The 25360-nt window shown below is 41.4% G+C and overlaps 1 protein-coding gene and 1 non-coding gene across 5 annotated transcripts in view; both read left to right on the top strand.

The window, feature by feature from the left end:
- Positions 1–10155, top strand: part of LOC122558251 (uncharacterized phosphotransferase YvkC-like) — a 172792-nt gene extending 162637 nt beyond the window's left edge. For 3 of the 4 annotated variants that reach the window (XM_043706625.1, XM_043706626.1, XM_043706627.1), the window contains 3 exons: positions 1455–1634; positions 7179–7253; positions 9898–10155. In XM_043706625.1, the coding sequence (XP_043562560.1) occupies positions 1455–1634; positions 7179–7253; positions 9898–9956 (314 nt within the window). In that variant the 3' untranslated portion in view covers positions 9957–10155. The remainder of the gene's footprint in view (positions 1–1454; positions 1635–7178; positions 7254–9897) is intronic. The other variant, XM_043706624.1, reaches the window with a different exon arrangement.
- trnan-guu lies at positions 2864–2937 on the top strand. The gene has a single exon. It is a non-coding gene; the product is annotated as a tRNA-Asn (tRNA).
- Positions 10156–25360: the final 15205 nt, after the last annotated feature.

Here is a 25360-nt window from a genome sequence, read left to right as displayed (position 1 = left end):
CCCACCCCAGTCTGACCTATCACCCTCACCTTGACCTCTTTCCACCTATCACATTTCCGACGCCCCTCCCCCAAGTCCCTCCTCCCTACCTTTTATCTTAGCCTGCTGGACAAACTTTCCCCATTCCTGAAGAAGGGCTTATGCCCGAAACGTCGATTCTCCTGTTCCCTGGATGCTGCCTGACCTGCTGCGCTTTTCCAGCAACACATTTCCAGCAATGTTATCTGGCATTTAATTATCCAGAATTAGATGAACCGAGTGAAATACTCCCCACTCAGGTCCTTCGGATAATTGAGATTCCTCTGTATACGGAAACTAATTATCTGTAGTGAGCAGTGTCTTATTTCTATAATCATATTAAACATAAGATTTGGAAACCCAGTCAGAAAATGGAACTCAACCAATCTTTCAGCATTTTGAGTCTATAGCCAGTTGGTTGCACAGCCTTTAAGAGCATCCTTAACTGCCATAATACTTACATGCTTAAATCCTCCTTTGAATTACCACATATTTTGCTAAAAATCACACAACACCAGGTTATAGTCCAACAGGTTTAATTGGAAGCACACTAGCTTTCGGAGCGACACTCCTTCATCAGGTGATAATGTAGGGCTAATTCCTAACACAGAATTTATAGCAAGAATTTACAGTGTGATGTAACTGAAATTATACATTGGAAAAATTGATTGTCTGTTAAGCCTTTCATCTGTTAGAATACAGTGATAGTTTCACTTCTTTCATGTGTAAATCACAAAACCTTTTTTTTAAAAGGTTGCATTCTTGGGTTAGCTGTTAACAATGGTCTTTGAAGGCATCTCTCCCTGACATACACATAAGCCACTTACTAGGATCTCCAGCCTAGATCTTTCTTTAACTTCGATGCTGAACTTCTCCCCTTCCCTCAATGGCATTGGAGAAATGTTGATTGTTGACTGAAGGCCTGAAGCTCATTTCTCCTGAGAGAACCTGTTTGTGTGCGCCAGCTTAGATTGCCACTGTCTTTGTCAGATCAGGTTTGCACATTACTCAGATAGCTGCTCAATACTGCACCATTTATACCCTTCTTAATACAACTAAAGTCAAAAATCACATGACACTATATACTATAACATGGTGTTAAGTGATTTTTGACTTTGTCCAACCAGTCCAACTCCGGCATCTCAACATCAATTCAACGTAGGAGAGAGAGAGACAGAGCTACCCAATTATCAAACTTTCAAAGTTAAATAGTACAGGCAAGCACCTCCATTATGTAAATGACAGAGATCTTTGAGATGGGATCGGGCTACACTAATGAGCAGAAGTCCCATTCTGCCACACTTCCATTGATCAGGGGAATCTCTCTCGAGGTCTTTTCTAATCCAAAGAGTTAATTTTGGTGAAGTATCTTGTAGCTGTTTCTGTCTAAGTAGGAAAGTCAAGAATATAAAAGACAGGTGTGTCCTTTGTTACAGGTATGACAGTAAGCCAGGGGACTGTGAAGGGAACAGCACGTGTTGTGAAAGCCATTCTGGATGCTGAGTGCATCCAGCAGGGGGATATTTTAATTGTGACAAGTACAGACATTGGATGGAGCCCATACTTCCCTCTACTAAGAGGACTGGTCACTGAGATCGGAGGATTGCTTTCACATGGTGAGCAGTGTTAAGAAATTTTGTTTTCACAGTGACAGGCCCAAAAACCATCGATTTATGAAGAACATTTGCTAAATTAATGAAACAAAGTAAAAAAGTGAATGATGTTTAAGATACTTCTGATTTGCACTTGTAATATGATCATAATTAAACTTTATCCTTCTTATAATATCGCATTCATTACTTTCCTGTTAGCAGCTGAATTGTTTTGTTGCAACTATACAGTTGTTACATATTATTAATCTGATCACTTAACCCTTATATGATTTTTGTGGTGTATGTTACACTGCACTTGACATTTTATGGCACTGTTTGTAAGGTCCCTGTCTCAGAGTCAGAAGCTCTGGGTTTGAGCCCTTTTTACTGACTTGATGATGATGCAAAGTATATTCACAATACAATAAAACAAATTGATTATTATCTTGTAATTCCTTCCAAAATGCCTGTGACAGCGTTACTAGCACCTACGGATCTGCTTTTATGGGGTTTGGCATCTTTCAAATTATTTCTAACCTCTAGCTTGAAGTTGCTAACCTGTTCCAGAAAATGCAATCTGTGGAAGCAGACATAAATGTGTGTTTTGGTTAGCTCATGCATCTTTTAAGTACTTGAAACCTTCTAAAACTATGTTATGTTGTAATTAAGCCCTTGGGTTCAAACATATTTCTTGAATAAAATATCATTATTGGTGATGAAATCACAAATTGAAGCACATTAGACTAGCATTCTCGCTCTAAGTGCTTCATGACAACTACTGTAGCATGCAAGCTGCCCATTAAAGAGCAGGTGCTGCTCCCTCAATGGCAAGAGGAGAAGAAAGAAACTTTGAGAATTAATCACTTTATCCTTCCTCATCTTCCCCAGTAGCTAGGCAGTTGATGTAGAAATAATATTTTGACTTTAGGCTTCATAATAGCTTGCTGCACTTGCTACAATGGCTTTCAGTGACTCATGACAGGAACACCCATTATCACATCTACACTTGCAACCTCTCACCATTTAAGAAATACTCTGAACATCTATTCCTCCTACTGAAATGGATAAGCTAGTAACAGCTTGCTAATGCGAGAATGACCAATTCATTCCCACGTTTGTTTTCTGCTTGTAAGTCCCGGATGAGCCCTCATTTCTGGCTGTGGGCTTGTGGCGCAACAGAAGCATGTCTGACTCCAGATCAAAAGATGGTGCGTTCAAATCACTTCAGACTCACAGCAGCTCAATTTCTACCTGACTCTGTGGTGTAATTGGTCAGTGCATTTGGCTGTTAACCAAAAGGTTGGTGGTTTGAAACCACCCAGGGTCAGAGTTCTCACTGTTCTCACTCCAGCCATTTTCTTTAGGGTGGCATGGTGGCTCAGTAGTTAGCACTGCTGCCTCACAGCACCAGGGACCCAGGTTCGATTCCATCCTTGGGCGACGGTCTGTGTGGAGTTTGCATATTCTCCCTGTGTCTGCGTGGGTTTCCTCCCACAATCCAAAGATGTGCAGATCAGGTGAATTGGCCATGCTAAATTGCCCATAGTATTAGTCAGAGGGAAACAGGTCGGTGTGGACTAGTTGGGCTGAAGGGCCTGTTTCCACACTGTAGGGAATCTAATTTAAGTCAATCTTTAATCCATGTTGGTACATTACAATGTGATTTCATTTTGCTAACCAATCTTTTGTGGGGGACCTTATCAAAAGTCTTCTGAAATTCCAAATATATCCATCCATTGACTCCCCTTTATCAATTTTGTTAGTAACTTCCTTAGTAAACTTAAACATATTTTTCCATCCACAAATCCATGCCGAATATGCCTGTTGAAATTGTTTTTCTCTGTGGCTATTTATTAAATCTTTTATAATAGATTTTAGCATTTTTCTGACATTTTCAAGATTCCAATTTGCAGGAATCATTCAGGAATCTATGGAACATTGAAAGATGATCACCAATGTGTTGACTATCTCCATATCCATCTCCTTCATCACTTTGGGATGTAAACTCTCTGATCCTGGGGACATATCAATTTTTAGCCTCATGAATTTTCCCATATAGCCTTAATACAAATACTGATTTCCTTTAGCTTCCCATTCTCCCTAGGCACTTGCATCTTTAATTTTGGGAAATTTCTTAATTCTTCCTCAGTGAAAACAGACATATAATAATCATTTAGCATTGCCACTATTTTTGTAGTCCCGTCATTATAAATTCACCTGACTTTGCCTCTGCATTCTTGTAAGCCAAATATTTCCTTTTTACATGAGGAGAAAGCAGAGTTAATTCTTTATCAGAGCTACCGGACTCAAAATGTTACCTCTCCATTTTCTCCTTACATGCTGCCAGGTCTGCTGACGTTCTCCAGCAATGTATGTTTTTGTTTTAGAACTGCAGCATCTTTGTTTTTGTCTTTGTTTTAGTTCCCTTTCATGTACCTGAAGAAGACTTTACAGTCCATTGTTATGTTTTTTTGTTCAATTACATTCATATATATTTTAAATTTCCTGATCTGTTTTTTGGTCCTCCTTTGCTATATTCTTAAAAGCATTCTATTCCTCAGATTTATTACTGTTCTCAGCCACTTCATAAGCTTTTTCTATTAAACTTTTACAATCCTTAACTTCCTTTGTCAGCCATGGTTAATCACCAATTTTTGAGGTTTTATACAGAGAAGAAATGTAAGCTTTGTAATAGTCCTTTAAAGACTGTCCAATGCCTATATAAAGTCATGTTTTTTAATATATTTTCCCAATATAGCTCTGTGAGGTACTCTCGAAACTAGTTCTCCATGGCCTTGGTGTTTAACTGTAAATCAGAAACAAAAACAGGAGTTGCTGGAAAAGTGCAGCAGGTCTGGCAGCATCTGTGAAGTGAAATCAGAGTTAATGTTTCAGGTTTGGTGACCCTCAGAAATACCATTGGTCTTGGTTCAGCTCCTGCAACTGGATCCTCAGCTTTCTGATCCACAGATTGCAATCAGTGAAGATACTTAACTTCTGTTTCAATTATTTTCAGATTGAGCTTAACCAAGATTACTGCCTTGTCCATGCTACAAACTTTGCACATTTTTTGACTTATTATTTAGTGGCCTATAAATTACTCCAAACAGTGTTTGCTGCCCTTCATTGTTTCTCGTTCCAACCAAATATATTCCACACTCTATTCTTCAGATCTGAGATCCTTCCTTCCATCTAATATTATCAGCACAACTCCACCTTCATTTCCTGCATGTTTGTCCTCTTTAAATATTCCCAGTCCCGGTCAGTTTGCAGCCATGCTTCTGTAACAGCAATTCAATTATAATCAGTTACTCTGTTTGTGTCTTTAGTTATGGTGAGTTAACCCTTCATTTCTTCTAAGACCAACCAAGAGTTAAGATGTTTATTCATGCAAGCATGGGAAATATGCACTTCAAAAAAATGACATATAGCTCAAATCTACATTACAATAACAGATTTTGCTCAGAAAACAAACTTCCAATAGACATTTCCTCCTGATAATAATTTCCAATCAAAGGATTATACACATACTCATCCATATCTCCACCCAACGGCATTTGCACAATTTATTTTCCAGGTTAATACACATGACTACATTACTCAATCATGTTCAAAATGATTCATACAACTATGTTTTCTAATTATATTCAAATGAATCTACATGATTATAATACTCATTCATATCAGTTCACATCTTTAGCTGTAATCTTGTGATTACAGAAACCAGGTTGGACTTGACTCTTCGGAATTTAGGTGAAGGAGAGGTGATCTCATACAACATATGGGATTCTTAAGGACACTTAACAGGGTATATGCTGAGTCTAGGACCAGAGGATAGTGTCAAGATAAAGGGGTGCCAATTTAAGACTTGGATGAGGAGGAATTTGTTCTCTCAGAGGTTTGTGAGTGTTTGGAACTTTAGAATTCTTTGGCACAGAGTCCTTGTGTATATTTAAGGCTGAGATAGATAGATTCTTGATATGTAGGGAATAAATAGATAGAGGGAAAGGACAGAAAAGTGTATTAATGTAAGTGTGCATGTTGGGGTGGGTGGGGGGGCGCGGGCGTGGTTGAGTGCTTGCAAGAGAGTGGGTGCATGTGTGTGAGTGTGAGTTTAAATGGGTATAAGTCTGTGAGAGGGTGTGTGTGTGTGTAGTGCAATGGGGTTACCTGTAGTGTGACATGAGACCAAGGTCTTGGTTGAGGCCCTCTGTATGGGTACCCAACTTGGCTATCAGTTTCTGCTTGGTCACTTTTCGTTGCTACCTGTCCCTCCCTACCGCCTTGGAGGATGGTCACCCGAAGGTCCGAGTTTGAATGTCCCGGACTGTTGAAGTGTTCCCCGACAGGGTGGCAACCCTCCTGTCTGTTGATTGTTGTGCAGTGCCCATTCATCCATTGCCGTAGCCTCTGCTCGGTCTCTCCAGTGTACCATGCCTCAGGGCATCCTTGCCTGCAGTGTATTAATAGTCTACACACACATAAACATAAACAACAACACACAAACACTTCTACATGCACGCACGTAACCACACAACGCTCTACACACACACTCCAACACACACACTGCTACACACACACAGACGCACATACATACATACACATGCCCCCTCCTAGACTTATACCCATTTATACTCACACTCATGCACCCACTCTCTCACACACACACATACACTTACATAAAAGTTTGTGTGGTGAATTTGTACTTGTAGTTACATTTTACTTCACTCAAAAACTGCATGAATCCATGTAAGATTCTGCAAATTCATTTTTGTTTAGGTTAGAATCAGTCTAAACATTGTGGCACAGAGAGCCTCACACAGGGAAACTCACACCTTCAATACACTATCTGGGCTGACAGATACCAATTGTTAAAGTTCACTTGAGAATGTAACTTTTTTTTAAAAAAGTTATGCGATTCACATATGAAAGAACTGAAACCAATATGTTCATTCTAAATGATGAGAGACTTAACAAACAATCCAGGTCTTTTTCAGTATATAATTTCAGTTACATCACACTTTAAATGTTCGCTATAAATTCTGTGTCTTACAATCTTATACTCCACAACCACCTGCTGAAGGAGCAGCTCTCCAAAAGCTAATGCTTCCAATTAAGCCTGTTAGACTATAACCTGGTGTTGTGTGATTTTTAACTTTGTACACCCTGGTCCAACACCAGCACCTCCAAATCACAAATATCAACAGCTTTTAAAGAACACATTTAATGATCTGTCGTATTATCTCTAGTTTCAAATGTAAGCATTGGCCATTGGTCATCTGTAATTGAAATCTTGAGAGACAAATTATCTCATCGTTTCAAAGCCAATTGTTGCTTGAAACTCTACTCACTCATATGTGGAGATAAAGTTTGTTACTTTTAGTACTGGATTGGGTGTTTACTACTTTTGATCAGTGAGTTTATACATTTTTACCCTGCCCTTCTAACTGATGAGAATACAAAGAACATGAATGCTCAATGCATTAGTTTACAATGATGAAAAGGAACTAAAGGATTTGTAAGATCATTTCCACCTCTAACTATTTATATGCTCTCTGTTCTCAATAGGTGCCGTAGTTGCACGTGAACATGGGTTACCTTGTATTGTGAGTTGCAAAAATGCGACAAACCTATTCAAATCAGGTAAGCACAGTAAGAGGCCATTTCAAAGTCTGTTCTTCTCACTTCAGTTCCAAGCCACTGTCTTGGAGGACCTTACCAATCGTAGCGTAGTGCTAAAAGGCTATAAGATAATCAATCTTTGTCACCATTCCTTTTCACTACCCTAGTGCTCAGGAAATTTCCCAAGCCCAAGGCAAAGGAAAGTTGGCTTAAGGGAAAAAAAATCAACTTTTGTAAAATCCTCACCGTGAAATATTCATTGAAGGATTGGGGCAACATATTGACTGAGTGGTGCCTCACAGCACCAGGGACCTGGGCTTGATTGCACCTTTGGGTAACTGTCTGTGTGGAGTTGGCAAGTACTCCCAGTGTCTGCATGGCTTCCCTCCCACAGACCAAAGATGTGTAGGTTAGGTGGATTGTCCATGGGAAATGTGCAGGTTAGGTGGATTGGCCATAGAAAATGCGGGGTTACAAGGATGTGGTGGGTCTCGGTGGTATGTGGGCTTGATGGGTAGAATGGCCTGTTTCCACACTGTAGGGATTCTTTGATTTGTGCACTTGAACTGCTCAACCCACCTCATGTTCCCATATTCTGTAAATTAATGTTATTACGCTTGACTTCATAGATCACTGGTTAGTGACTTGCACCACTTCTGTCTTGGTGTAACCTGTTTAACTTACTTGAGAAAGTATAAATGTACAGATGTGCAACACCAACCATGGTCCTTCTAACTGTACGATTCCCAGTACCATGCTTCATGTCAAATTAGATCAGTATGTTGTAGATTTGAAGTAAAAGAGTTCCCTCTGTACTCTTTTACCAGACATTAAGAGTACTCACTAATATTACACAGGGAAATACAGCCATCCCATTCCACGCAGCAGATAATGACCAGCCATCTGTTTTAGTGAGGCCAGCATTGGGCTAAGTAGTGAAAAAAGCACTAGAATAATTTTTCAGCTCTTCTTCAAATAGAGCCATTGGATCGTATGGGCCCACCTGAGAAACTAGATTTTAAGATGTCATCTAAAAGATGAAACTTCCAACAGCAGGATAATATTGCAATGTCAGTCTGGATGTTACAATCAAATGTCTGGAATCGGCCTTGAATCCACAACTTTCTGACTCAGAGGCAGGAATGCTGAGCCAAAGATAAAATTATACCTAGTGTTAGTTTTATGAAAGCTGGTCCCTTTAAGAGCTGGGTTCTCCCATCAGTACACTTGAATCCTTGTGGTGCCTAAGTTGCATAACTTCTGTTCAAACAACATTTTGATTTAGACCCTGTTTGTTTTTCCTTCTTTGGTTTTTGCTTTTTAGTTATTGTCACACTTTCCCTCAAGAGCAATGTTTGTTATTTAATATAATTGAACAAAAGAGCAGTGTTCTACCCAATGGGGGAGCTGGCTTGTGTACAGGCAAGTATTTAGAAGGGAAAGGCAGAAATTGGTGTTTGTGTTAAACTGTGGATTTACCACAAAACTTTGTAAATCTCTGTAGGTATTTTGCTGACACATGTGATTGTCAGTATGTAAATGGTCCAATGGTCAATCTCACCATGTGGATTATTTTGAAGTGTGTTGGTGAGATGGTGCCATACAGAGACATAGAGTCATAGAGATACACAGGATGGAAACTGACCATTTGGTCCAAGTCATCCATGAAGACCAGATATTTTAAATTAATCTAGTCCCATTTGCCAGCACTTGGCCCATATCCCTCTAAACCCTTCTGATTTATATACCCATCCAGATGCCTTTTAAATGTTGTGATTGTACCACTTCCTTTGGCAGCTCATTCCATACATGTACCTCTGCATGAAAAAGTTGCCCCTTAGGTCCCTTTTAAATCTTTCCCCTCTCACTTTAAGCCTATGCCCTTTAGTTCTGGACTCCTCCACCTCAGGGAAAACACCTTGTCTATTTATCCTATCCATGCCCCTCATGATTTTATAATCCTCTATAAGGTCACCTCTCAGCCTCCGACACTCCAGGTAAAACAGCCCCAATCTAATCAGCTTCTCCTGATAGCTCAAACATTCCAACCCTGGCAACATCCTCGTAAATCATTTCTGAACCCTTTCAAATTTCACAACATCCTTCCTATAGCAGGGAGACCAGAATTGTATGCAGTATTCCAAAAGTGGCCTAACCAACGTCATGTACAGCTGCAACATGACCTCCCAACCCCCAAAGTCAATGCTCTGACCAATATAGGCAAGCATATCAATGCCTTCTTCATGATCCTATCTACCTGTGACTCCACTTTCAAGGAACTTGCACTATGAATACAAATATTTCACTGGCAGTTTAGATCCATCAGGAGTTTTAGCATCTATAAAAATTTTCATGTAACACTGAGAAATAAAGTCATTTTCAAAATGTATATAGTTCAAATGCTGTACTGCGTGTTGCAGGTCAACGTATATCTCTTCCTTTAGAGATGTACTTTGCAGGAAGCAATCTACTATTTACACCTAACCTGGAAAACCTATATCAAATGTAATTAGCTCTATACTGTCTTCTGAAATAGACTAGCAACTCCCTCACTTATATTGGGAGGCACACAAACACTGGCTTTGCCTGTGAAAATGGCAATATGTGAACAAATGAAGACTATATATCATTTGAATAAACATATATTTGTTTTTCCCCTCCACAGGTGATTCAGTGATTCTCAATGGGAGACACGGATTTGTGCAAAAAGTTGAAGAAAACTGAAAATTTGAATGTATTGATAAGACAAAGTCACCTTTGTTTTCAAGTTTCTAAGACTGCAGTTTTAAGTTAAATATAACTAATCACACAGTGAAGTGCTAAATATATATATCTATTTTTATACATAGATATAGGACAAACAGGAAGAAAGTTAGCCACAAGGATACACGAACACGAGCTAGCCACAAAAAGACACACCCTCTCTCCCTCGTAGTCCTACACATGGATGAAAAAAAAACACCATTTCGACTGGGACAACACATCTATCCTGGGACAGGCTAAGCAAAGACATGCCAGAGAATTCCTAGAGGCCTGGCACTCCAACCACAATGCCATAAACAAACACATAGATCTAGATGCCATTTATCAACCCCTCAAAAAACGAACAGGAAATGACATCACCACAAACCCTAGGACCTCATCCAGGAGAAAGATATAAATAGAAAGCAGGAGACAACAGTTTCGCTTCACTTGGAGGTCGCCACTGATGATGTTACCTAGCCAGGTAATGAAACATCTGGATATCAAACCTACACCCTAAACAGATTGAATGTGCAAAGTCCTCACAGACAGTCATCCGAGAGTAGAATCGAACCAGAGTCCATGGTGCTGTGAGGCAGCAGTGCTAACCACTGAGCCACCATGTGAACCCAGTCATTTGCATTCTTCTGAATTCTACTTCCATCTGGGTTGTTAGGGTTCTTTAAGGTTTGATTAAAATGAATTCAAGAAGACATGTGCTCTTTGTAATAAAGTAAATCTGTTAGCTTAAACTACTTTGGATATATTCAACAAGCGAGTCTCACTGGCTTCTGCCATCAGGGACTTAGGTGACACTGTCTCTTGGAGATCTATCTCAGTTTTCATGGGACCAGTCTGTGAACCCCAGTCCGATGGGGAAAGGTCCTCAAGACCTTGGGAAAATGTCCCCAATATCAATACTGTTCTAAAAATGATATTATGCTGTATTGCCATCTCTGAGTACTTTTCCCAGGCATTCCTCTGCTTGAAGGTCACAAACAAATCCAGGTGTTGCTGCAAAACAGACTGCTCCCAATTGCAGGGGAACGTTATTGTTGTCACCTTCCAGCCAAAACAGGCTACTTTTACATTAAGCATGTTTTCATGTATTTTCCTTTGATTTGTTATTGCCACGTCCAATTAATCCTTAACAGCTAACCCTTACTGAACTGCCTTAGTGATTATCAGTTTTGAACCTAACTCAACAACCACACTCTAGCCTCTCACCCTTGCTTGGTCTTGATACTAAGACCTATTTATTTGACATTGGCTGTCTCAATCTTTCTGCTCCCCTACTGACTGGAAACTTCTCCCTCTGAATGTACAGCCCTGTGTTTCCTAATGAGAGCAGAAAGTACCAAAGAAACGGAAAAGTGTGGAAAGAGAAGTGGAGTTAACCTTTTGTGTCCAATATGACACTTTTTCCCTACTTGAAACATTAACTGTTTCTCAGTGCACCAATGATAGCAGGCCTACAGAGTTTCTCCAGCAGGGTTCTTTTTTCAAAACTTCAACATCGCAGTACTTTGCTTTTTATTTCTATGTCACTGAACGCTGCTATCAAATTCTGCTGACAAGGGGAGCACACCTATCTGGCATTTGGATCTTGCCCCAGCACAGGCTGAGTACCAGCACTCTGGCATCAACTACTACCATCCTCTGGACCATGACCTCTAACATCCAAGTTGTCACAACCCTCATCTCACAGAGTCATAGAGATGTACAGCATGGAAACAGACCCTTCGGTCCCACCCGTCCATACTGACTAGATATCCCAATCCAGTCTAGTCCCACCTGCCAGCACCCGGCCCATATCCCTCCAAACCCTTCCTATTCATATACCCATCTAAATGCCTCTTAAATGTTGCAATTGTACCAGCTTCTACCACTTCCTCTGCCAGCTCATTCCATACATATCACCCTCTGTGTGAAAAGGTTGCCCCTTAGGTCTCTTTTATATCTTTCCCCTCTCACCCTAAACCTATGCCCTCTCTAGTTCTGCACTCCCTGACTTCAGGGAAAAGACTTTGTCTATTTATCCTATCCATGCCCCTCATAATATTGTAAACCTCTGTAAGGTCACCCCTCAGCCTCCGAAGCTCCAGGGGAAACAGCCCCAGTCTGTTCAGCCTCTCCCTATAACTCAAATCCTCCAACCCTGGCAAAATCCTTGTGAATCTTTTCTGAACCCCTCTCAAGTTTCACAGCATCCTTCCTATAGGAAGGAGACCGGAATTGCACACAATATTCCAACAGTGGCCTAACCAATGTCCTGCTAAGATTTGCTTTCCCAAAGTGCAGCATCTCGCATTTATCTGAATTAAACTCCATCTGCCACTTCTCAGCCCATTGGCCCATCTGGTCAAGATCCTGTTGTAATCTGAGGTAATCCTCTTCGCTGTCCACTACACCTCCAATTTTAGTGTCATCTGCAAACTTACTAACTGTGCCTCTTATGCTGCTTTGACTGGCCTCCAATCCTGTTGCAAATCACAGAACCACAAGATTGTTACAGCCCACAAGGAGGCCATTCAGCCAGCCATATCTATGCTAGCTGGCCCAATGAGTGCACCTCGTCCCTTTCTCCCAAACTCTGGCATAATCTTCCTTTTTAGATAATAGTTCAATTCATTCATGAGTGACTCAATTGAGCCTGCCCTTTCCACACTCAGAGGCAGCACATTCTAGATCCCACTCACTGCACAAAAACATTTCTCCTGATGTTTCCAATGCTCCTTTTACAAATCATCATTAAATCCATGATCTCTAATGTCCAATGCCTTTTTGAAACTCTGCTGTCCATGTGGTGTCGGTACACCCACATTGCTGTGGTAGGGAAGGCAGTGGGTGGAATTGGGGAGGGCAATGGGAGATGAGGGGTCTTTCCAGGATTTTGAGCCGGTGAGAGTGATAGAATGGCAGTTCCGTTCAGGGCAATGTGTGACTTGGAGCCGAATCTGCAGTTGTTGTGTAGGTTTTGAAAGAGCAGAGCAGGTTATAAAAATGAATAGCTGACCAATCTATGAAGAAAAGGTGAATATGTATTGATAAAAAGTTCGGTCTCAGAGCCGTGTGATATTTTATGTAAAGTCAATAGGTATAAACATTCAAAATGTCTAACATATGAGTTTAATTTAAAGTTTCATTCTTAAAAACCAAACAATGTTTTTTGAGGCTATATATGTAACTGTAACAGATTATTCTATCATTTTAATTGTGTCAATAAAGTTATACAATATGAAATTAGCCATCAACAGTTCAATGAATTATGCTTTATGTAAACCAGCTCTGCCAAGAGAATTATTTTGATAAACAATGACTGATGAACAGTGATAAGGTGTTAATGTTACTTACAATATGCATCAGTGATCAAGGTATTGATGAGCAAGTGCTGCTTGAGAGCACTGTCAACAACACCTTCCATCATTTCATCAATGATTAAGAAGTGAGGCAGTGATTAGCTGAATTGGAATTTTGTCTTAATTCCAACAGGAACTATCAGGAAATACCTCCACGTTATTGGATAGATACCAAACTTGTAACTCAGAACAGCTTGGCAAGGGGCATAGCTACCTTTGTAGTACAAGTCTTTAGCACTATAATGAGGGGGATGACTGGACCAGTTCTTAATGACATGTGGAATGAACTGGAAGGGCCAATAAACAAAATCTGTGATGATGAGGAACTGAAGTGGAGGCCGCGATGAAAAATCTACTTGGCATGTCTGGTGAAAATGATTGAAAATGTTTCGCTCTTATCTTTTGCACTGGCATTTGATTACTGTAATCAAATTCTTCACAAATTAAATATTTTCAAATGAGGGGTGTTAGTGCCCTTCTGTATAACAAGAAAGCTTAATTTTTAAAATCCTCCTCAACAACGTGTAAATGCAATTAGTGAAAACAACAGTGATTAATTTGATCTGGTGGTAGAGTGAGTTTTGTGGATGAGGCAAGCATGTAGTATAATGCTTTTTAAACAATTGCAAATAAAGACTCCAGAAACTCAATCTGCATTGGATGGAATTTATGCTTAAAACTCTTGCATCTTTTGCACTGGTCTGGCCGATTTCAGGCAAACAATGCTGAAGGTACAAATGCAAGATTGTAAAACATCCAGACCTTTAACTGTCTGCCCAAGTGTATGAAAATATTCATCTGGACATGGGCTTACTGAGTACAGACAGTGTTGTAATCTCTGGACCTCTGCAATACTGCAAACAATGGTGTTCATTTGGGGGAATCATTCCTTCATTCTTCCTTTAGCCTAAGGGGTGCAGAATGCTGCAGAAGTGAGGCTCACTTGCAGCATTATCTGACCATTTCCACAGGTGTAAATATCTTAACTTACTATTGTCAATCTTCAGAGAACATTACATTATGTCTCACGCTGAACAGTCGTTCATTGGACAGCAGAATTAGCACAGATTTCAGTGCCACCTTTTCTCCAGACTGTCTACACATCCTTTTCCTGGGGCATGACAACTGAGGCAGGTTACTTGTGGTAGAGCTTTGCTTTCCTTGTCTTAGCACATTGATTTGCGTAAAGGTTTGTAGCTCGGATGCCGGTTGCCATTGTTGTGGGTATGTTCACTGAGCTGGGAAGTTGATTTGCAGACATTTCATCCCTGTCTTGGTGACAATTCCAATGCATTGGAGCCTCCTGTGAAGCGTTGCTGTACTGTGTCTTTGTTTGGTTCTGTTCCTGCTAGTTCCGGTTGCTGGATCCAGTTGTTCGTTGTAGTGGCCGGTATATTTGGTATAGGTTAATGTGTTTGTTGGTGGAGTCTGTGGATGAGTGCCATGTGTCTAGAAATTCTCTGGCTGTCCTCTATTTAGCTTGTCCTATGTAGCTTGTCCTGTGATTGTAATGTTGTCCCAGTCGAATTTGTGGTCTTTATCATCTGTATGTGTGGCTACTAGGGACAGACAGTCATGGCGTTTAATGGCTAGTTGGTGTTCATGGATGCGGATTGCTAGTTGTCTGCCTCATTGTTCTACATAAAGTTTTGTGCAGTCTTTGCATGGAATCTTGTATGTCTCGGAACTGACAGCCAGACTTCTCTGACCACTCGGATTCATGACAGCCCATAAACAGACAGCCACGTTCAGACAACAACTACACCCATCATGTGCAAGGCACAATACAGCAGCGCTTCACAGGAGGTTCCAAAGCACCGAAGATTTCACCTTGACAGGGGACGAAACAACTGTGAATCAACTTCCCAGCTCAGTGAACACACCCACAACTACGATAACTGGCACCAAACTACAAATCTTTATGCAAATCAATGTGCTAAGACAAGGAAACCAAAACTCTACCATAAGCAACCTGCCACAGTTGTGCAAGACAAATGTATTTTACAAGATTTTATGCAAAGACTGTACTATATAGAACAAACAGGCAGACAACTGGCAATCCGAATCCATGAACACCAACTCGAACACCATTAAATGCCATGACCAGCTGTCCGTAGTAGCCACACACACACATGACAAGGACCACAAATTATACTTGTACCCACAACAATCATAGGACAAGCTAAACAGAGGACAGCCAGAGAATTTCTAGAAGCATGACACTCATCCATGGACTCCATCAACAAACACATTAACCTAAACACAATATTCCGGCCACTACAATGAACAGTGGAGCCAGCAACTAGAAGCAGCAGAAACAGAACCACATAAATTCAAGAAGACACAGTAGAGCAGTGCTTCACAGGAGGCTCCGATGCACTGAAGATGCCACCTGTACAGGGGACGAAACATTTGCAAGTCAGCTTCCCAGCTCAGTGAACATACCCACAACTACATTAGCACAATGAATATTGGGGTTGTGGATATTGCTGACCCTTAAGTTGATTCCTCCTCTGAAGGTCCTCCCCAAATTTAAAATGAGGCACTATTTTCCCCTTTCCCCCTTGATTTCCTTTGCTATGTTTCACTCTGTTAACAGACACCCAGACACACTGGGTTTTTCACTGATATCTTACCCTATGTTTTGGATTCATTTTCTTTACGTCCCATCTCGAAGTAAAATGCAAGATTGTGAACATAGTCAGTTGAACGATGATGAGCCTGGAAACATTCGGACCTTAAAACTACCTGGAAAGGCAGGATATGAATGTGAATTATAAAAAGGGAAGCATTTTGTTTTGCAATTGGGTGAACCTGCAAGCAGTGAATGACAGACAGCAAGATAATCAAGATTAACTGTTGAAAATGAAGAGACTGCCACAAATATGACGAAGATATCCTCGTGGTATTGTTTTTTTAGTACTGAAACTCTTGGTTGTGTACTTTTCCAACTGGCGATCTGCTAACTGTGAACTACCCTTATTTTTACAAAGTACTGGGTGTTTCCAAAACCATAGTGCAACTTGTCCCAGATGATAATCATTTTTCTTTTGCAGAGATTGCAAACAATTACAACACTAAGTTAGTATGAAACAAGTATGTCTGTTTACAGTATATTTGTAAATATGAGATATCTGTAAGAAAAAACTTAGTTTGTTTGTTTCATGAAGAGCCTGCATCTGTGTCAAAGCAATCAAGTTAAAATATGACCACTAAAATGTAGAAGGGCTTTACTGACTTGCTTCACAGCAACTAACTACAGAACCTCAGCTATTTCACTGTACATATTCTGATTTAGGAGGTAATGGTTGTACAAGAAGCACCCTAATCGTGGGATCTAATTACATTGACAGCAACAATTCATATGCTTAATACTCAAAATATGACATAAATGTGCTAAGAATATAGGAACATGGAAACCTCTGAATATAAGAAAATCATTTAACTCAGTGGATTCTGGGTAATCCAAGATGGAGGATGGGCCAAAAAAGCAGAATGGTGGTTGCTACCCTGGTGCCATGATCAAGGATGTCTCAGAGAGGGTGCAGAATGTTCTCACAGGGGAGAGGGGCCAGCAAGAGGTCATTGTCAACATTGGAACCAACAACATAGGAAGGGAAAAGATTGAGATTCTGAAGAGAGTCAGGCAGTAATTTAAAAGGGAGGTCCTCGAGAGTAGTAATACCTGGATTGTTCCCGGTGCTACAAGCTAGTGAGGGCAGGATTAGGAGGATAGAGCAGATGAATGCATGGCTGAGGAGCTGGTGTATGGGAGAAGGATTCACATCTTTGGATCATTGGAATCTCTTCTGGGGTAGAAGTGACCTGTACAAGAAGGACGGATTGCACCTAAATTGGAAGGGGACTAATGTACTGGCAGGGAAATTTGCTGGAGCTGCTCGGGAGGATTTAAACTGATAGGGTGGGGTGGGGGGGGGACCCAGGGAGACAGTGAGGAAAGAGATCAATCTGAGACGGGTATAGCTGAGAACAGAAGCGGGTCAAACAGTCAGGGCAAGCAGGGACAAGGTAGGACTAATAAATGCATTTATTTCAGTGCAAGGGGCCTAACAGTGAAGGCGGATGAACTCAGGGCATGGTTAGGAATATGGGACTGGGATATCATAGCAATTACGGAAACATGGCTCAGGGATGGGCAGGACTGGCAGCTTAATGTTCCAGGATACAAATGCTACAGGAAGGATAGAAAGGGAGGCAAGAGAGGAGGGGGAGTGGAATTGTGATAAGGGATAGCACAACAGCTGTGCTGAGGGAGGATATTCCTGGAAATACATCCAGGGAAGTTATTTGGATGGAACTGAGAAATAAGAAAGGGATGATAACCTTATTGGGATTGTATTATAGACTCCCTAACAGAGGGAAATTGAGTAAGGAGATCTCAGCTATCTGTAAGATTAATAGGGTGGTAATGGTAGGGGATTTTAACTTTCCAAACATAGACTGGGACTGCCATAGTGTTAAGGGTTTAGATGGAGGGGAATTTGTTAAGTGTGTACAAGACAATTTTCTGATTCAGTATGTACATGTACCTACTGGAGAAGGTGCAAAGTTTGACCTACTCTTGGAAAATAAGGCAGGGCTGGTAACTGAGGTGTTAGTGGGGGAGCACTTTGGGGCCAGCGACCATAATTCTATTAGATTTAAAATAATGATGGAAAAGGATAGACCAGATCTAAAAGTTGAAGTTCTAAATTGGAAAAAGGCCAATTTTGACAGTATTAGGCAAGAACTTTCGAAAGCTGATTGGGGGCAGGTATTCACAGGTAAAGGGACAGCTGGAAAATGGGAAGCCTTCAGAAATGAGATGACGAGAATCCAGGAAAGTATATTTCTGTCAGGGTGAAAGGGAAGGGTGGTAGGTATCGGGAATGCTGGATGACTAAAGAAATTGTGGGTTTGGTTAAGAAAAAGAAGAAAGCATATGTCAGATACAGACAGGATAGATCGAGTGAATCCTTAGAAGAGTATAAAGACAGTAGGAGTATACGTAAGAGGGAAATCAGGAGGGCAAAAAGGGGACATGAAATAGCTTTGGCAAATAGAATTAAGGAGAATCCAAAGAGTTTTTACAAATACATTAAGAACAAAAGGGTAACTCGGGAGAGAATAGTGCCCCTATGTACAGCGTATCATCCGCCGTCATTTCCGCCACCTCCAAACAGACCCCACCACCAGGGATATATTTCCCTCCCCTTCCCTATTAGCATTCCGAAAAGACCACTCCCTCCGTGACTCCCTCGTCAGGTCCACACCCCCCACCAACCCAACCTCCCCTGCAACCGCAAGAAATGCAAAACTTGCGCCCACACCTCCTCCCTTACTTCCCTCCAAGGCCCCAAGGGATACTTCCATATCCGCCACAAATTCACCTGCACCTCCACACACATCATCTATTGCATCCGCTGCACCCGATGTGGCCTCCTCTATATTGGGGAGACAGGCCGCCTACTTGCAGAACGTTTCAGAGAACACCTCTGGGACACCCGGACCAAACAACCCAACCACCCCCTTCCACCTATCGCATTTCCAACGCCCCTCCCCGAAGTCCCTCCTCCCTACCTTTTATCTTAGCCTGCTGGACACACTTTCCTCATTCCTGAAGAAGGGCTCATGCCCGAAATGTCGATTCTCCTGCTCCTTGGATGCTGCCTGACCAGCAACACATTTTCACCCCTCAAACATCAGCAAGGCGGCCTTTGTGTGGAGCCGTAGAAAACGTGGGAGATACTAAATAAGTACTTTGCATCAGTGTTTACTGTGGAAAAGGATATGGAAGATATAGATGGTAGGAAATAGATGGTGACATCTTGCAAAATGTCCAGATTACAGAGGAGAAAGTGCTGGATGTCTTGAAATGCATAAAGGTGGATAAATCCCAGGACCTGTTCAGGTGTACCCTAGAACTCCATGGGAAGCTAGAGAAGTGATTGCTGGGTCTCTTGCTGAGATATTTGTATCATCGATAGTCACAGGTGAGGTGCCAGAAGACTGGAGGTTGGCTAACGTGGTGCCACTGTTTAAGAAGGGTGGTAAGGACAAGCCAGGGAACTATAGACCAGTGAGCCTGATATCAGTAGTGGGCAAGTTGTTGGAGGGAATCCTGAGGGACAGGATGTACATGTACTTAGAAAGGCAAGGATTGATTAGGGATAGTCAACATGGCTTTGTGCATGGGAAATCATGTGTCACAAACTTGATTGAGTTTTTGGAAGAAGTAACAAAGAGGATTGATAAGGGCAGAGCGGTAGATGCGATCTATATGGACTTCAGTAAGGCGTTCGACAAGGTTCTCATGGGAGACTGATTAGTAAGGTTAGATCTCACGGAATATGGGGAGAACACACTGCTGTTACTGAGTGTTGGTGGTGGAGCGAGTGGATGTTTGTGAATGTGGTGTCATTCAGTAAGTGGGGAATATTCCATCATACTCCTGACTTGTACCTTGTAGATAGTGGATAGGCTGTGGGGAGTCAGGAGGTTAGTTACTCACTGCTGGATTCCTAGCATCTGACCTGCTCTTCCCATTAGATTGCAAACTGGATGGATCTGTGACAGACAGTTCTTTATTCCTGAGGTTAATTTGATTCTGATGGGGTGAACTCAAGAGGATCCCCAGGCATCCAGCACCAGTAATGATTTAGCAGCCAAACCCATTGCCATACTATTACAAATAGAAAGCCAAGAAGTAAAAACCACTGAAGTTCTCAACTTTCATTTTTGCATTTTACACAAGATGAAGTAGATGGTTGAGCAATGTACATGGAATTAAAATAGAGGCTAACATACCATTTCTACAAACAAAAAACATTACTGTTTTAAAGAAATGTAGAATTTCTTATCATAGTGGAAGCATTTGGCTTTCAAAAAATATAACATTGCACTTCCAGGGCCAGTGAGACTGATCAGCAGTATTGTGAACTCAGTGTACTCTTAAAAACCCAGCTACATGTTATTCAACAAAGAATAAAGTTTTCAATGCTTTTGCAGCACAACTAACAGCATGACTAAAGCTAACACCCGTTCGATGATTTGCAATTGACTACAGTCTGGAGGGAGTGAACATTCACTGTGGAGGATTACTGACAGTGACCTTTGGATTTCCTCATGTAATGTACAAGTCCCGACTTCAGAAGCAGCTGGTAGTTTTAGACGAGTAGCGGTGATGAATACTAACAGATCGTAGTACTGCAAAACCTAAACCAGTGCTTCATGGGTGAAAGATAATATTTCCTTTGACTGCAGCCAACCATGCTGGACATACAGAGCTGATGATTCCCTCCAAGCTACCACTTGGAAGGAGTTTTTGCTAAACTTAAACAGATTTACACTGGTAACAGACCAGCACAACCTGAAAGGAAATTGTCAGGTTTGGCAGCTCCAGCAGTGTTTTTGGAAGTGATTAGAATGTGTAGGGGATCCTAGAAACCCATCTTAAAGATGGAGGAAGAGCGGGAACAGAATAAAGATTAAGGCTTGCATCAGGATTCGTTTTCCAGCAGAAAAAAATATTTTCACAGGGTATCAAAAGAGAAGGTTTTTTTTACAACAAGAAACTACTTTGGGGCAACAAAAACAGAAATTGCTATAAATGCTCAGCAGGTCTGGCAGAATCTGTGGAGAAAAATCCTAGAGTTAACGTTTTGGGTCCAGCGACCCTTCCTCAGAACTACACTGGACTTGCCCAGATGGACAATAAAATCTGAAAAAATTACGTGACAATGTTGCAGAAATAAAATTATTGCTTTCAACACAAGAAAAGTGAAATAAGAGTAGCAGAAAATAGCATAAAAAATGGACTCCTGAACATTTATTAAGGAGAGAGAAATGAAGAATTTTGGTTAAGCCTACAAATTGTGGAGACAGTGAACCTAAGTGGCTAAAAGAGTTGTGCTAGAGCTCCATCTAATGGTAGACGTTTGTAGGTACCGCTCAGAGGCCTGACAGAATTGGTGACCCCAAAATGAGTAGCAAAGTTAATACATTGCTGTATTGTTGATGAAACCATCTCAGCTGTGGTACAATGCCAAAGAGGAGTTTCTCCAGGGAGAGTCCTTGGCCCAAGCTGCTTCATCAATGACCTGTGGGTATTCATAGAGGGCTGCACAATCTTTAAAAATATCCTTGAGACGTTAAATTTTGCAGCAGTCCGTATTCGAAATGCAGAAAGCCTTAGGCTGTAAAACGGCAAATAAAATTCAGGCCACACAAGTCCCAGGTGATGACCTTCTCCAAAAAGAGAGAATCGAACTATCTGCCCTTGACACCAATGGCACAGCTCCTGCTGAATCCCCCCCCCCCCCCCCCCCACTCAGCACCCTGGGTAATACCATTTGCTAGAATCTGGACAGGACCAGCTATATAAATACTGTGGCTACAAAAGCAGGTCAGAGGATGAGAACTGTGAGGTAAGTAACTCAGCTCCTGTCTTCCCCAAGCATGTCAACCATCTGCAGGACACAAGTTTGGAGTGTGCTGGAATACAGCGTGTGTGAGTGAAGAGTACTTGACACTCAAGAAGTTTGACATCATCCAGCATTCCTGATGAAGAGCTCCTGCCCGAAACGTCGATTTTCCTGCTCCTCGGATGCTGCCTGACCTGCTGTGCTTTTCCAGCACCACTCTTAATCTTGACTCTGATCTCCAGCATCTGCAGTACCCACTTTTGCCTAGTCATCCAGCAAAAGGCTACCGATAGAGTCATAGCATTACATAGCATGGAAACAGACCCTTCAGCCCAACTTGTCCATGCTGACCATGTTTCTCAAACTAAACTAGTCCCATTTGCCTCTATTTGGCCCATATCCCTTTAAACCTTTCCTACTCATATACCTATCTAAATGTCTTTCAAGTGTTGTAACTATACCTGCATCAGTCGCTTCCTCAGGCAATACATTACATATACACACCACCCCCTGTGTGAAAATCTTGCCGCTCAGGTCCCTGTTAAATCTTTCCCCTCTCACCTGAAACCTATGCCCTCTAGTTTTGAATTCCCCTATCCTAGGGAAAAGACCTTTGCTGTTCACCTTGTCTATGCCCCTCATAATTTTATAGACCTCTCTAAGGTCATCCTTCAACCTCCTCTGCTGCATGGAGAAAAGAAATCCCAGCCTATCCAGCCTCTCCTTATAACTCAAACCCTCCAGTCCCAGTAACATCTTTGTAATTTTTTTCTGAACCTTTTCCAATTACCCATTTCATTTGCACCTCATCTACCACCTCATTCACTTCCTCCACATCAAACAAGCTGCATCACAGAAAATCACCAAGTCTCCTTCAACAATACCTTCTAAATATCTTCTTTGCCACAGAAAAGGACTAAGATAGCAGATAGATGGGAACATCATTACCTGCAAGCTCCCCTCCAAGACACACACAATCCTGATTTGGACCAATATCACCATTCCTGCATGGCCAGTGGCTCAAAATCCTGAAACTGCCTTATGGACAGCACATCAATGTCCCTACATCAAAGTTATTGCAGAGGTTAAAATTATGATAGCATTGAATGGCGGAGCAGGCTCGAGGGATTGAATGGCCTATTCCTATTTCTTACGGTCTAATAGTTCAAGAAGACAGCTCATCATCATCTTCTCAAGGGCAACTAAAGATAGGAAATAAATACTGGTTAATCAAGTGATGGCCCAAAACTCTTGTAAGGATAAATGGACCTAAAATATTAAATTTGTTTCCCTCTGCATAGATTCTGCCTGACTGTCGAGTGTTTTCCAAACTTTCTGTTTATATATTAGATTTCCAGCATCCACAATGTTTTGTTTAGTACCAACATGTTATAAATCAATCTTCATGAATATTGTACATGGGCGAAAGATGATCCAGTTTATTCTGTTTCATCTTCATTTCTTGTGCGTAATAAAATCCTGTATTATTATCAAACCCGAATTTGCATTTGTTTGCATTTGTTTACAAGGCCACCTTGTTAAAAGCAAGAAAAAAAACAAAATAAAATATGATCTATCAAGCAGCATTTCCATCTGGGATCTGAATTGAGCGGTAATAATATCAGCTTAGATCTTAACACCATTTAGATGTTACCTGTCTCTCTGTATTGTGGTGAATTGATACTATTTCTATTTTATCTCTTGTGATTTTATATGCAAGGTGTGGAATGTTCCTGACTTCATGGTGGTAAATTTGAAGAAGTGGGTCAGGAAATTAAGGGGGAGTCAATTTGAGATGGCTCACCAGTACGAATCTGCCATTTGAGCTACACCTGGACAAGAGGATCGGTTAATCCTTTCCACAGAGACAAGCCATCAATGATGACAATTAAGGCTGCACCTACCTCCGTGTGGGCAGCACTCCAGCTCCTTGAAGGTGGGTTCCTTGTGGCCAGCTGGGGTGCCTCAGGAAGGGAGAACAAAGACCTACAATCACAGCAAAGTTCAATGGAGGGATTTTGTTTTATTCTTAAGTATTTACCTGCCATAGATTCTGGTCATTTGTTCACTACAGTGCAAACCAGATAAGGGCATCTCAAGTCGAGGTACCACAGCAGGACTGAACTTTCCCTGGCTGCACCCACCTCTCCTGGCGCAGTTGACAAGACCCAAGAGCAGTGGGCCAGCTGATTGGAGCAGCAGCATCGAGAGCTCTCTTTCATTGATTGGACAAGAGCTTGGAAGTTGCCTCCCACAGAACTGATGAGCCCACCTTGCTGGCAACAGACTTGAAATGGCCATTTCTTCCCAACCTTAGCATCTCACAAACCAGAGGAAAATACTGCCAACAAGTCAAAGTCAGGCATCATCATGTGAAATCATGATGCAGGTTGCAAATGAATTTAACTGGACCATTCTGGTGCTTTATTTTTATTCTTTTTGTAGGATGCAAGCTGGCTATCCTGAATTGCCCTTGAGAAAGCTGTCGCTGCACCATAGGCACATGCACAGTACTGTTAGTGAGGGAGTCCAGGATTTTGACCCAGCAACAGTGATGTAGCCCCAGTCAGGATGTGGCACCAAGGAGAACCTTTGACATATGATGTTCCATCTTCTACCTTGTCCTTCCAGGAGATAATGGTTGTGAGTTTAGAAGGCGCTATTGAAGCAAGGTTGGTAAGTTACTGCATGGTATCTTGCAGATGGTATACACTGTGCATCAGGTATTGAATATTAAACAGAGGTGGATGGAATGCCAGTCAAATGGGCTACTTTGTCTTGGATAAAGTTGAGCTCTTTGAATGTTATTGGAGCTGCACCCATCTAAAAAAGTGGAGAATATTCCATCACACTCCTAACTTCTGCCTTATAGATAGTGGACAGGTTGTGGGTGTCAGGAGGTGAGTTATTCACTGCAGGGTTCCAAGTTCCTTGGGTGCTCTTGTAGTCACTGTATTTATACAGCTCGTTGAGGATCACCCACTTGGTCTTTTTGCTAAAGGGGGTTGACATATTTCTGCCTCAATTTTAATGACACCAAAGTTGGATACTTTTATACTTTTCAGATCACAGAAACAGTTTCCAAGTTACAATTACTTCATTGATGACTTTGGTTAACAATGAGTAAACACTTAAAGGGAGACCACACCGTCAATCCTCATCACTTCCCGATGAGTTGACAGTGAGAAACAGCCTAAAATGCGAACATGGCTGTCAATCTCAGTCCAGGAAAAACAACACACGACCCTGACCTCTAAGGTCTGTTTTGGGAAGCACTTCATTCTTCTCTTGGCATCTCATAAATAGATACCAAAAGTAAACACCTCACTACAACTTGTTCATTTTATGAAAGGAGTAAGTACCAATGACGCATGTTCTGTGCCTCTATTAATTTCTACTCCAGGTTAAGGGTCCATTTACAGTAACAGACATAATAGTTTGATAGACTAACATTTTATACTATGGGATGTAGATTCAATCACAGAATAGTCATAGCATATAAAGAGGCCATTTCTACACACCATTGCTGCTGTGCCATTTCTCTGCACAAGCAATTCAACCAGTGCCATCCTCCTGTCTTTTCCCTGAAGCCATGCAATTGTTT

Source organism: Chiloscyllium plagiosum, chromosome 17, assembly GCF_004010195.1.
Source record: "Chiloscyllium plagiosum isolate BGI_BamShark_2017 chromosome 17, ASM401019v2, whole genome shotgun sequence".
Classification (NCBI taxonomy): domain Eukaryota; kingdom Metazoa; phylum Chordata; class Chondrichthyes; order Orectolobiformes; family Hemiscylliidae; genus Chiloscyllium; species Chiloscyllium plagiosum.
This window is presented reverse-complemented; position numbering and strand designations above follow the sequence as displayed.